Below are 13,096 nucleotides of genomic sequence, written 5' to 3' on the forward strand. Positions count from 1 at the left end.
CACAACCTTGCGCAACACACCCACCCGCAAGTGTGGCACACTGATTGTGCATGCATGTGGGGGGGGGGCTGAGATCCATGTCCACGGCCCAGTTCAAGGAAGCCTGCGGACTGGGGGTTCGGGACCCCTGTTTTAGTGTACTAATAATGGTGAAAATGTGTCCGAAAACACAAGGTATGAATTTCAGAAGAAGACAAACTAGAAACATGCAACTTCCATAACTGGCAATAGGATGGAAATGTTCAGAGGGTAATGGCAGATGATTATAATGAAGACAGCATCCAGATGCTCCAGGTTTATCATGTTCTTCTCTCCCCCAGCTTAACCCACACAAAAGGCATTTTTTTTATGGAGCTGCCTTACAGATACTGGATGTGTTTACTCACGTGAGACTTACGATTTTCCCAGATGGAGGTATAAGTAGGATGCGTCTCTGGGGACTTCCAAGGGCTCTGTCTGACAGCACCAAGTAAAAATCTGCACCGAAAAAGCCTCTGCAAAAATTTCATTTGCAGTTGTATGAAATGAAATACACTAATCTCTGTGTATGCCTTCATTGAATTATTTTTTCCCCACATAATTAATTCAAATACAGTTCATTTCAGATATACAAAAACACCATTGTTCCTACTGCTTAATCAATAAAACATTTATTTGCTAATAGGCTGTCTAATTTGGGAATTATTCATTATTTCAGTAATGATAAAAGGCAAAAGCAGGGTGTGGCTGAATTCAGCATTTTGTTTCTGAACATGGATTTCAGTTACTTTTGGTTGTGTTGTGTTTAAGGGAATGACGATACAGTATTTATAAACATGTAGCAGTGGCATTTTAAAATATGTCTCTATTTTTAGATTGCACTATAGCTGGCAAAATTACATATATTATTTATGTTTATGTTTATGTGGGTTTTACTATTAATGTTTAAAGTAATTCCTATTGAATTTGGTAGGAGTTCACTTCAAGCATGTTTAGAACAAAAGGCTTTCCAGATTCAGGGAATATTATATGTATAACGAAAGTGATAGCAAACATGTATTCATCATCTGAGCAGTATCATCCCACTGTATTTGAAGTGTAAACACTGCACAATTTTTTGCTTTGATTTTAAAATGCCTGCTTCCCCTTCTCTTTTATCCTCATAAATCCCTTTCCATTACAAATAAAAGGATATTTACACCTCCATGGGTAGATGTGTGTGTGGAACATCTTGGCTGCCCATCTCCTTCAATATATTATTTCCACAGAACATGATTTTAGTTCTGCACTATTTCTTGAGGGTGTGTTTTCCAAGAACATGGACACAGCAAAAAGTTGGAACAGACAACTAGACATCTTCCTACTCATCTCTCTTTGTGGTTCTTCCACTTACCTCCACCTCCCTAAATGAAAGAGCTAGATATGGGATAGCAACAGATTTCACAGAACTCACTCTGCTGTTTCATGTTGAAAATGTGAACCTACTCGTTAACGTATCCTATTTACAATAGGATCCCCTTATCCACGGTATCCTCTGATTCACTTATCCACACTCTGAAAATATTTAAAAAATATCGAAAGAAAAACCTTGTATATATTTCTAACAATGAAGTTAGCAGAACTGACCCTAGAAGGAGCCCGAAATTATACTATGTACTGTATATACAGTGGAACCTCTACTTAAGAACTTAATCCGTTTTGGAATGGTGTTCTTAAGTTGAAACGTTCTTAAGTTGAAGCAAAATTTCCCATAGGAATGCACTGAAAACCAATTAATCTGTTCTGGCTGTTTTTTTGTTATGTAGAGGTGCGTTCGTACATTGAAGCATTAGTTCCCATAGGAACTAATGCAAAGCTGGTTAATATGTACTCTACCACTAGGGGGAGAATATTTTTTTTAACCTAAGATGACCTAAGGTTAAAAAAAGAGCAGGAAAGGTTTTTTTTTCCTGTTCTTATCTTGGATTTCTATTCTCAAGTAGAAGCAAAATTTAGCAAATGGAGCTGTTCTTAAGTTGGATTGTTCTTAAGTAGGGACGTTCTTAAGTAGAGACCTCACTGTAAAACAGTAGTTTGTGAGAGGAATATATTTTCACAATGTCATTACCAGAACTGGCCACGAGAGGGAGCCAAAGGCCATGTTATGTATAGCATTAGTGTTTTGGGGTGCCCTGTGGCACCCCCATCAGGGGCTGGATGTTCTTCCCACAATCCTCTAGTGCACATTTATTAGCTTATGCTAATGACCTATGCTAATATATGTGCACTAGAGGATTGTGGGATGAACACTTAGCACCTGAGGGTTGTCCCACAGGGCACCCCAAAACAGTGAGGAGCTCTCTTGGCCTCTGGCAGGACTGGGGCTGTGCAGCCCTGTACTGAGTGGGAGGTGCAGCCAGGGGGTCACCATGACTTGGGGGGTTAGGGGAAAGAAGGGGGTAGGAGATGCAAGGGCTATTTCAGCTCATACATTGTAGGGGAAATACCATGGCTGTGCAAGTGGTTTTTCTAGAGTATGCTGATTCCTATGATTTCTCCTAAGGTGAAAAGCTAAACTGCCTAATTTGTTGTTAATACGATGTTGCATTTGCATTCCCAGTCTTTCTAGGATCATTTTAATCTTTGTTTTTATTCATCAGATCTATTGTAAGGGAAATAAGTCTTTGTGATTTTTGTACTGCGATTTTTCTCTTTCCAGTGGTAAAGGATCAGGGCAAAAGGAGTCACCATGATCAGGAGATTGCTTTAACTCTTTTCATCCTTCTTCTTTCCTGCTAGAGAGTGTCCATAATTTGAAACAAGATCTGTTCTGAACATTTTAAAATAGCAATCTAAAAATTAACCATTCTGACTTGAGTTTTTAGCATACATATATACATGTACAGTATTGTGAATGAGAGAAAACAGTAAGATGCTCAAAATGTTCTTAGCTCTCATCACTGGGCGGACGAACAAAACTGGAAAAACACAGCTATTTCATTTATTTCTGAGGAGCTCATTCTAGCGATTGAAGAGGACTGTGCAAGGCTTATTTTTCTTCCTTTGTTTTTTCACCCTCCTTTTATTTATTGCAAACCCTGCTCCCAAGGCGAGAAAGAGCACCGCTCCTCCGATCTCCTCTGCCTGCAGCAGGGAGGCCTCCCGCCATCACTAGAGGCGCCTCCAGCTTCTGCAACCAGCTTCCCTCGTTGTCTACTCTGGCAAAAGGGGTGGGACTGACTTCTTTTTAATCAACGAGGACTTTTGCCTCCTTTCTTTGCTAGGCACACAGAAGATTAGACCCTACCTAGATGCACTTTATTGTTCATATTATGTGGCAGCGGCATGCGCGATGACGCCTAATGTTTGCAGTGCAACGAGTTGCAGGGACCTTATTATTTTGGCATGCTGTGGGCCTGCCTGCCTTCCCCCTGCCCTAGATCTTCCCTTCCCAACCACCCCCATTTTTGCAGAACCATGTCCGCGGTCCCATCATTGCAGAGAAAGGGGGGAGGCCCCTTTCCCCTTCACAGCGCGCTTCCCCCCCTCATGGTTCTGGGTTCAAGATGAGCCGTGGAGGGAAGGGCGCGCCAAGCACCGGCCCGAATGTTGAAGCAGCCCGGCGGGTGACGGGGAGGTCCAGGAAATAGAAGGGAGGGAAGCAAAGTATCAACGCGCCCCCCCCAAAAAAAAACAGGGCGGGTAACCAGCGGATAAGAGCAAGGGGGGCGGCATTGTGTGCGGGGGTTCATTGTCAGAAGGTCCTCTTCTTTCCCTTCCTTTTTGCCCCCCTTTTTTCCTGAAAGTAGTAACGAGTTGAGGAGAGGGGCTCATGAGGGGGAAAATCTTCAAGGGGGATCTCTTTGTAGGGCTTCCCCCCCCCTCCAATGGGGAAAAAAACCGTCCACTCCGAGGCGGCGGCGGCGGCGGGGCAGGGCAGGGCAGGCCACGGGGCGCTGCTCTTGACGGGGCCCCGGCGAGGAGGCCGGCGCAGGAATCTCGAACGCCCGCTCTACCCCGGGGCTTTTTCTCATCCCGGGGCGCCCGCCTCTCGAGGAGCGGATTCCGCGGCGCCCAAGTTGGGAAGCCCCGTCGGGAGGGATTCCGCAAAGACTCCCCCAAAGGGCAAGAGGCTCGCCTTCACGGCGAAGGTGTTGGCGAGGAAGGGAGGCGGTGGCGCCCGCGGGCGTGGAGCGAGGCTGCGGGAAGACACATGGCGGGGAAGCGAGGCGCTTTCTCCCCCCCCCCGGCCCCTTTGCTCTTGGGCGAGAAGGCGAAGCAGGAAAGCGGCCGGAGCGCCCCTCAGGAGAGAGTGAGGAGGGGGAAAGGGCGGCGGGGGGGGATTGTAATCTGTTTATTAAAAATTAAGCGAAGAAGCGTGCCTGGATGGTTTTTTCTTTATTGGGGGGGGGAACAGAAGACGTAGAAAACGGGGAGTTTTTGTGGGGTGCGGAGACCCAACAAGGGCCGCTGCCTACGCCTTTTCTCTGAGTTGAGGAGGAGGCGGTCCCGTCCAATAAGGCCTCCGCTCGCCTGCCCCTCTCCTTTGCCCCCTGGACTCCAGGGCGTCTCTAGGGCAACTCACTTGCCCCCTCTGCGCCCCACGGAGGCAGCCGTGCCCTTGGCTGTGTGGGGGCGGCGGCGGCAGCAGAGTCATAATCCTGCCCCTCTGCGTGACCTCAGGCCCTCCGGGGTACAACTCCGCGGGGAGCGACGGAGCGGCCCCTTTGTCAACGGTGGGGGGGTAATCCCCACTGGGGTAAGGCGATGGAGTAGGAGGCTGGGCGAGCAGGCCCGTCGAAGTAGGAAGAGAGGCATTCCCTAATGCTAGCCCACTTCTCTCTAGTCCCAGTTCTTTTCCTTTGGGAGTGGATGGGAAGGCCTGAGATAGTTTGGGTTTGGTGGGCGCACTGTGGAGTTTGATGCTCTGCCCCCTTCCCTTGCCCTTGGCCCTAAATTTTGGGGGCTCAACATGGTGGGAGCCACCAGGTCCCGCACGGCGTACAGCCTGACAGATGTCACTCCTGCCCGGACCATATGGGTATACCGTAATGGGGATCCTTTCTATGTGGGAAGGAAGTTTGTGATCAACCATCGCTACGTGCCCAACTTTGAAGCCTTTATGATCCAGCTGAACGAAGGGGTGCCGACCTCTTTCGGGGTGAGGAAACTTTACACGCCCCGGAATGGCCATTCCGTTACAGACCTGCCCCAATTGCAGCAGGGGGGCAGATATGTGGTTGCCGGCAGGGAAAAGTTTAGGAAACTGAAGTAAGTACTGTATGGGGACATTAAAGCAGAAGGTGGCCAACAGGAACTTTTGGAGGGATGTACCTATTTAGGGTGTAAAACTGTACAAAGATTTTAATGTGTTGTTGTTGTTGTTGTTGTTGTATAGGGCTCCGAGATACTATAATTCCAAAGGGAATTTCTAAAATATTTTCCATCAATGAGAGTTGCCTCCTCTCATTCCCAAAAAGCATGATGCTACCTGTGCAACAGCAGTCTGTGTGTCAGATTTGGCCCATTAATTCACAAGACAGAGGTGCTCCTGGTCAGTCGAAAGGCCAGACAATAAGGATGCAACCTGTGCTGGATGAGGTTACACTGCCTCTGAAAACATGGGTGCACAGCTTGCAGGTGCTCCTGGATTCATCCCTGAGCCTTGATGCCCAGATCTTGGTGGTGGCCAGGAGTGAATTTGTACAATTAAAACTAGTACGCCAGCTACGCCTGTTTCTTGAGAGATCTGATCTAGCCACTGTGAGGCATGCCTTAGTCACATCCCAGCTAGGTTTCTGTAACACGCTCAGGGGGCCTTCCCTGTTGCTGCTCCCAGACTCTGGAACTCCCTCCCACAGGAAGCCAGATATTCTTCATCTTTGCTCTCCTTCTACAAGAAGGCAAAGTCATTTCCCTTTGGTCAAGCTTTCCCTCAGTAACTGGCTACCGGAGTGTGATTTATACATGGATTGTTATGCATTACTGCTTTGACTGTGTTTTTAGTACTACTTGTGTTTTTCATTTCTCAGAGTGGTATTTGTTTGATCCTCTTTAATATTTTTATACTTATTATTTTTAATATTATATTTTAATGATCTAAGCTGCCTTTTTATACTTCTTGTTCTTAGTTTTCAATATTGTCTTTTAACGATGTAAGCCACCATTGTATACCCATTGTTTTCAGCTTTAAGTATTTGCCGTCAATGATTTGAGCTGCTTTGGGTCCTTTTAAAGGAGAAAGGTGGGGTAAAAATATTTTAAGTAATTAAATAAAGAAATAAGTGGAAAATTAAAGAGTCCATGATACAAGGTTTTGAGGTCTCTTTCTGCCTTGTAGACTCTTGCACTATTATCATTTGTTTTGGTGTTGTTTTCATGGCCTTCCAAGAAGAAATGAGAAATTCAGCAGCTGAAGGCATCTGATTTCTGTCTCTATAGACATATCCCAAATAGATGGGATAATCTGGAAAAAGTCAAGAAACTTTTCTAGTTTATTCCTCCTTAACACCTTGAGAAGTGTTTGGCAGTCTTGCTCCCCAACACTGACTCCTGTTAGCAATCACCTCGATTCCTTTGAGTTTTTCTAAAATAATAATAGGTCAGTAAGGAGTCTGGCTTTCAATTTATCTCATTTTTCTTACCAATGTAAGACAGGAGGCACAGAAAGGAAAGTATATGTAAATAATTTCATATATTATTTACATATACTTTCCATTTCAGCAGGGAAATTATCCAATGATTCCTTCTCAGCTGTTACATAAGAAAGTGGCAAGAGGTAGAGAAGTAAAGGTTAGACTTGGGTGATAGCTGTTTGAAGAAGTAGAAGTGCTTGGCCCATCAACACAGTGTGGCCACCGTGCAAGTCCATTTGTTCACCAGAAACTGACACTTGTGTCAGTGTCTGACAACTGGCTGTGTTCCTTCCAGAATTTGAAGGTGTTACCTGTTTCACTTGTTACAAAAACACCATGGTTAACTCAATACAGTATAGGGAAAAATTGCTTTTCATTTCTTAGAGAGGCAAGGAACTTCAGAGGTCCACTACAGGTAGTTAAATATCTTTGCCAAGGCTTTTCTTTCCATTCCTGTGCAAATTTATGTTAAACCTCACAAAGGTGGTTGAGGTTTACTCCCCAGTACTGTATTTGTACTGGAGTGCCACTTCAGAGCAGTCCCATGACTTTTTCTGAACCCTGGCTGGCAGCGCTAGTCCCTTGGATCCGGTAAGGAGAATCCTCCTTTTTTTCCATATTAAGACGCTCACACATTTTATGTTGGCCACCTTGTGCACTGGCTCTTGATTCTCAGATAACAAATACTGTATGGCCAGTGTGCATTTCCTGGCTTAATCAGTTGTGCTTAGACATGAGAGATGTTAGTCAAGCTGTAGTGATCCATGCTCTGCTATGCTGTAGACTTGGCTACTTTAATCTGCTGTATGTTGGATAATTTTACATTGTGTATGGAAAGTAGAACTACGGTAATCCAGAATGTTAATGGAATGAACAGCTCAAACCCAATGAGGGTGAGATGTTTGTTGTTTTTTTGCTCAACTCAAAATGTTGGTTGCTAACATTCTCATTAAATGTGTGAAACACCATCTCTTTCCATATAGTACCGTAGTTGAACCTTGCCCAGTGATGTGCCCCCCAGATATGTCAGAAAACTCCTGCTGCAGTCAGTGGAACAGGCTGTGTTACAGTGGTTGCCTCTATTTTTTGAACTGACATACGTGGCACGTAGATTAAGGGCTTTTTCTTCTTCTGTGACTACACTCTGGAACTTATCCCTTAATGGTGCCCACCTCACTATTTTTCCTTCTATCTTCCAATCTACCATCTATCTGTTTCACAACATTTTTACTATCTAATAATTAGCAGTTGAACCCTATACAAACTTGGTTAGAAGTGCTTCCTGCTGAGTTCAGGGAGACTTTTTATCAAGTGAATGAGTATCAGACTGATTAAACTATAATGTTGATAAATCTTCTGCCTTCATTTTTTTAAATTATTGCTAAATTTTGTCATATTACCGTGATGTTGTTTTGGATAAGCCACTTTGGAGAGGGGGCACCATATTCACTCATAAGGTGGAATGAAAAACCAAGAACCAATTAGAATGTAGCCTACAGACTGAGTTACCTATTTGCTTTGATATTCTAATATCTGAAGGAAATCAAAACATTTAAAAGAGAAGAAGTAAATATATAGTACTACAATGAGAGTTGTCAGTAATCTAGTAGCGCTTGTTTGGATTTTAATTCCTTGGAATCCATGCATACTGTACTTTTTAATGTGAGGTGCAAAAATACTTGGCTTTAAACAGCAAAGCATATTTGGAGTTATTTTTATGTGGCCAAATTTTCTTCAGCAAAGCCAGAATAATTATTATTTTCCTGCTTATTTTACGAAAACACAACAATTTAGATAAGCATATACTATTCACAATCACTAGTTCCACATGTGCATATTGGGCCTGTGTTTTAAGAAGTGGTATGCATAAAATGTACTAGTATTATGTTTTCAGTTTTATAGCTGAGCATTTAGACACAGAGGAGATCACACATAGTAAACTAGGAACCCTCATGCTAAATATAACCACATCTCTGTATACTACAATACATGCAGGGAAGTGCACAAAGATCAAGAAGACCTATAGCATACACACATAAATACACAACCCAGCACAAAGAAGGATCTCCTACCCAAGATGGTTTAATATTTTGCAGGAGCCATCAACACATATTCTTCTTCTGAGGTCCTCCCTTTATGTCTCTTTACCCATCTTTCATTCCACATTCCTTCCCCTCTTTTCTCTCTTCCCCCACCTTTCCTTCTGGTTACCCACCATCTCTTCTTCCTGGAGAAACACTGCCCCCTCCCCATGCAGTTGAACTCAGAAAAATAGTTTTCAATGGGAAGTGTTTCTTTTTAGGTGTAAATATTAATGGGGGGGGGGAAAGGAGGAGGATAAACTCTTATCTCCCCAAGTGTGCAACCTCTCCCTGTTTCCCCATGGTGGCTTCCTGTTGACACCAGGAAAAAGATTGTTGCTAGGATTAATGGTCAGGCATATTTCCTTTTGCAATAAGGTTTTTTTGTGGGATGCAGGGAGGAGTTCAGCCTTTCCTTCCCAGCTGTAATCCTCTTTGAAACCCTGCTCCTCTCTCTGTGAGGGCAATGAAATGGAGCGGGGGGGGGGGAGAAGTCAGTTGGCACCTATGGACAGTACGGGGTCTGGGAAATACATCAGGAGGAGCGCTGGCAACACTTCTACCCCTTCCATTAAGCATCAGCAGGGAAGAGGGAGCAACTTGACGCTTTCCTTCTGTGAACATTCTTCTGTTGTTAGGATCCAAGCCAATGAAAATAGCTATGAAGTTAGTGGGTGTTCTGGCAAGTCATCATCTCTCAGTTTCACATACTTATCTGTAATAATACTCGTGGTTGTGAAAATTACGATGAAGTTTGGAAAACACTTTTTACTGGTTATAGTTTTAACAGTGTTAGTATTAGTTATTTATAATGAAAATGGAAATAAAACTCTGCAGAAATTGGGAATGTTTATTAAGCTCCTTACTCTATGTTTTATGTTTATGACTGGCTATGGTTTATTTTAAAATCAGCCATGACCTGAAGCCTTTTCATCATGCTTTTCTTTGGTGAAATGGGCACTTGCTTTAGATATTTATTTATTTATTTATTTTAGACCCCAGGTGGCTTACAAAACAGTTTTAAAACTTTAGAATATTAAAATATTATAATTATAAACCTGAAAGGGACAATATATGCCCTCAAAAGGACAATATTATATAATAACGTAGTGAAAGCAGCTGGTATCATTAACAAAAGTTAGATACTGGAGTAATGGAAAATACACAGATTTGTTATACCCAATTAAGGACTATTCCAAGCCCCGAAGAGTTAGGTATTTGCATCACTACCTAATTAAATCAAGGATGTGAGCATGGTGTGCTGGTTGCAATCCAGAACCAGGAATCATCAGACATTGGTACCAATTCCTACTGGGTCAAGAAACTCACTGGGTGACCTTGGACCAGTCATCCATACTCAGCCTGGTCTGTCTCACAAAGTTGGTGCAAGGATGTAGGGACCAGGAGAAGAGTCATGTGCAGACTTCATTGTAGGAAAGATGGGATCGAAATGTGACCAATAAGGCAGGATCACCGAATGAAGCTTATTATTTTTATGTCAAGAAACTGGAATTACTGTAGTATGCCAGTCAATGAATCAATTCACTCTGTTTCAATAGCTGAGGCTAAGATAGTACTTTTTTAACTACACAAACCACAACCTGTAGTAACTGCTTTAATTAAGCTGAGATTTCTACTTGCAAATCATAATTACTGATGATTCACATTTCTTTGGAAAGGTGTGTAGGGACAGTTCTTGATGTTACCCCACCAGGTTTAGTGGAGCAAAAGAAATCAAATGAATTCAATCCACTTGAAGTGAACATGAAACAGAGAATTTCACCTGTAGTTCATAGGCTTATAAAGTCATAGAACAGTGGAGCTGGAAGAAACCTCAAGAGTATCCAATCCAGCGCCCTGCCAAAGCAGGAAATCTCCCATTAAAGAGGAGGCCTACTGACCTTTGTTTAAAAATGTCTGTTGAACGAGAGTCCACCGCCTTTTAAAGCAGTCCATTTCACTGTCAAACAGCTCTTACTGTCAAAAAGTTCTGCATAATGTTTAGGCAAAACCTCCTCTTCATAAATTAAATTCCTTACTTTGGGTCCTACCTTCTGGAGCTACAGAAAACAAACTTGCTCAAGATTGCATCTTGCAGCCCTTCTGATATGCTCAGTCTTCTCTTCTGGGGGCTAAATATACCCAGTTATCTCTCAACCATTACCCAGAGGACATGGTTTGCAGAACTGGTCACCCGCGTCTCAACATATTCCAGCTTCTTGATATCCTTCTTAAACAGTGTTCTCTAGAACTGGACACAGTATTCCAGGCGAGGTCTGACCAAAGCAGAATAGAGTGATACTGGTACTATTATTGATCTTGATTTTGACACTATGTTTCTGTTGATGCAGCCTAATATTGAATTTTAATTCTTTTAATTTTTTTTGTATGGCATCACACACTTATTGTCATTAAGTGGTCTACAGTTTAAGACCCTGAGGTCCTTATCATGTATGCCATTGCCAAGCCAGATATCACCCATTTTACATTGTTGCATCTGGGTTTTTTTTCCTTCTTGTGTTTACATTTTTCCTATTTAAATATTGGAGTTGTGAAACCTAACAAAGCTGAAGATTTGCAAATAAATGTAAGAACTATCTAAACTGTTAAACTATTAATGGATTAAAGTATTTTGGGTGTACCACATCCTTTTCCTAGTGGCATCTAGGCATTTACTATGAAATAGTTGTATGTGAAAAACGTGAATGTTAGTATGTGTGGATTTTAGCATATTAAGTATTTAAAATAAATAAATGTGTATTCTTAGTTATTATGGAGCTGATTTGGTAACATGAGATAGATTTATATTGATCCTTTTGTATACCATCCATCCATATACCCTGATGTTTAAAAAAACAGTAGCTCTTTTACAATCAGATACCTGCATCTGAGGTTAAGCATCTGTTCTAGGGTTGGTTTTAATTGACTAGGAGAATCTGGAAGAGACCCTGTATAGTAGGGGAGTAGACATGCTTAGACTGAAATATGTAACATGCTTTTTGATTTTTTAAAAACTCAATTGTATTTTTCCTTTAGTTACTTTAATATAGGGGCAAAGAGACCTCAAAGAAAGAAGAGAGATGAAGTGGTGAGCATTTCTTCATTGTGTTCAATAATCAACAAGAGGAGACAACTGGTAAAACTTATTATTCTACCAGTTGCAAAGCTAATTTGAAAAGACAGTTTCTAACCATGGACAAAATGTAATTATTCTCTGTTTTAGCTAAGCTTAGATTCCCGAATTCGTAATGTCATTTTACTGTATGTGTTGTGTGTTAAACCTAACCATCTGTTTTATACTTTTCAGTTAGAATGGTATAAGAATGAAAGATGTAATAATTTCTTGCCTAATCATTCTAAACCTTTTAATATTTATTTCTGTTTTCAAAATTTTATCCTGCCTTCTGAGTATGCAAAATAATAATAATAAACTCTAAAAGCCAGGATGCATTCATGGTCTGCTGTAGATGTTTGGGAAAGGAAGACAAGTTAGTTCTTTTTCTCTAGAACCAATAGCTGTACAGTGGTGCCCCACATAGCGACGTTAATCCGTTCCAGGATTAACGTTGCTATCCGGAAACATCACTATACGGAATGTAAAAACCCATAGGAACGCATTAAACTCCATTTAATGCGTTCCTATGGGGCGAAAACTCACCGGTAAGCGAAGATTCCCCATCCGGCCGCCATTTTCGCTGCCTCGGTAAGCGAGGGCAGGGCGCAAAAACGCTGCGGGCGGCCATTTTATTCTTCCGGTGGCCATTTTGGAACCGCCAATCAGCTGTTTTTAGAACATTGCAATGCGAAGATCGGTAAGCGAAACGCATACCAATCATCGCAATGCGATTTTCGCCCATTGGAATCATCGCAATGCGATTGCCTTAGCGATTGCAAAAAACACGTCGTTATGCGGATTCGTCGTTAAACGGTGCACTCGTTAAGCGAGGCACCACTGTATTTAGACATTGTGATGTCATCTTCATAATGCCTTTAATTTGTATGCTGCTTTCCTCACAATGTGTTCAAAGAAGCTCACAGCACAAGTAGAGCAGGAATATTGGCTTATTGCAGGTGAGGAGCATGGTAGTAAATGCTGCTGAGTCAGTATAAGTGGCTGAACAAATGAGTGGCTTAAGGTCTGTAGTCTCTTAATTGTGATTTGGAAATCCAGCTGGGAGCTGTCTTTCTGGCTTGTTTCCTTCCGGAACGCTTAATTACAGTAATTAAAAAAAATTTCTAGCATGTCAGTAAGAAATGAACCAGGCTCAAGTCTGTAATGTGTGAACAGGGCTGGTAACAATAGGACCTTTTGGATGTCATTAATTAATTATTGTGGTCATGTGCCATCAAGTTGTATCTGAGTTTTCGGGGTCTGTGAACTATTTAAAGAGTGGTTTTACCATTGTCACAGCCCCAGTGAGT

The 13,096-nt window shown here is 42.3% G+C and overlaps 3 protein-coding genes across 4 annotated transcripts in view; 2 read left to right on the top strand and 1 right to left on the bottom strand.

Annotated features, from left to right (window-relative positions):
* ALLC (allantoicase) overlaps nt 1-1,183 on the top strand; it is a 28,200-nt gene extending 27,017 nt beyond the window's left edge. For both annotated transcript variants that reach the window (XM_073001159.2, XM_073001147.2), the window contains exon 12: nt 321-1,183. In XM_073001159.2, coding sequence (XP_072857260.2) covers nt 321-473 — 153 coding nt within the window. In that variant the 3' untranslated portion in view covers nt 474-1,183. The remainder of the gene's footprint in view (nt 1-320) is intronic.
* Nucleotides 1-13,096, bottom strand: part of LOC144587799 (uncharacterized) — an 887,030-nt gene that overhangs the window by 285,801 nt on the left and 588,133 nt on the right. The gene's annotated exons all lie outside the window — the stretch shown is intronic.
* DCDC2C (doublecortin domain containing 2C) overlaps nt 4,740-13,096 on the top strand; it is a 52,840-nt gene continuing 44,483 nt past the window's right edge. Inside the window, exons 1-2 of the mRNA XM_073001164.2 lie at nt 4,740-5,229; nt 11,711-11,762. Coding sequence (XP_072857265.2) covers nt 4,931-5,229; nt 11,711-11,762 — 351 coding nt within the window. The 5' untranslated portion in view covers nt 4,740-4,930. The remainder of the gene's footprint in view (nt 5,230-11,710; nt 11,763-13,096) is intronic.

This window comes from Pogona vitticeps, chromosome 1 (genome assembly GCF_051106095.1).
Source record: "Pogona vitticeps strain Pit_001003342236 chromosome 1, PviZW2.1, whole genome shotgun sequence".
Lineage (NCBI taxonomy): Eukaryota > Metazoa > Chordata > Lepidosauria > Squamata > Agamidae > Pogona > Pogona vitticeps.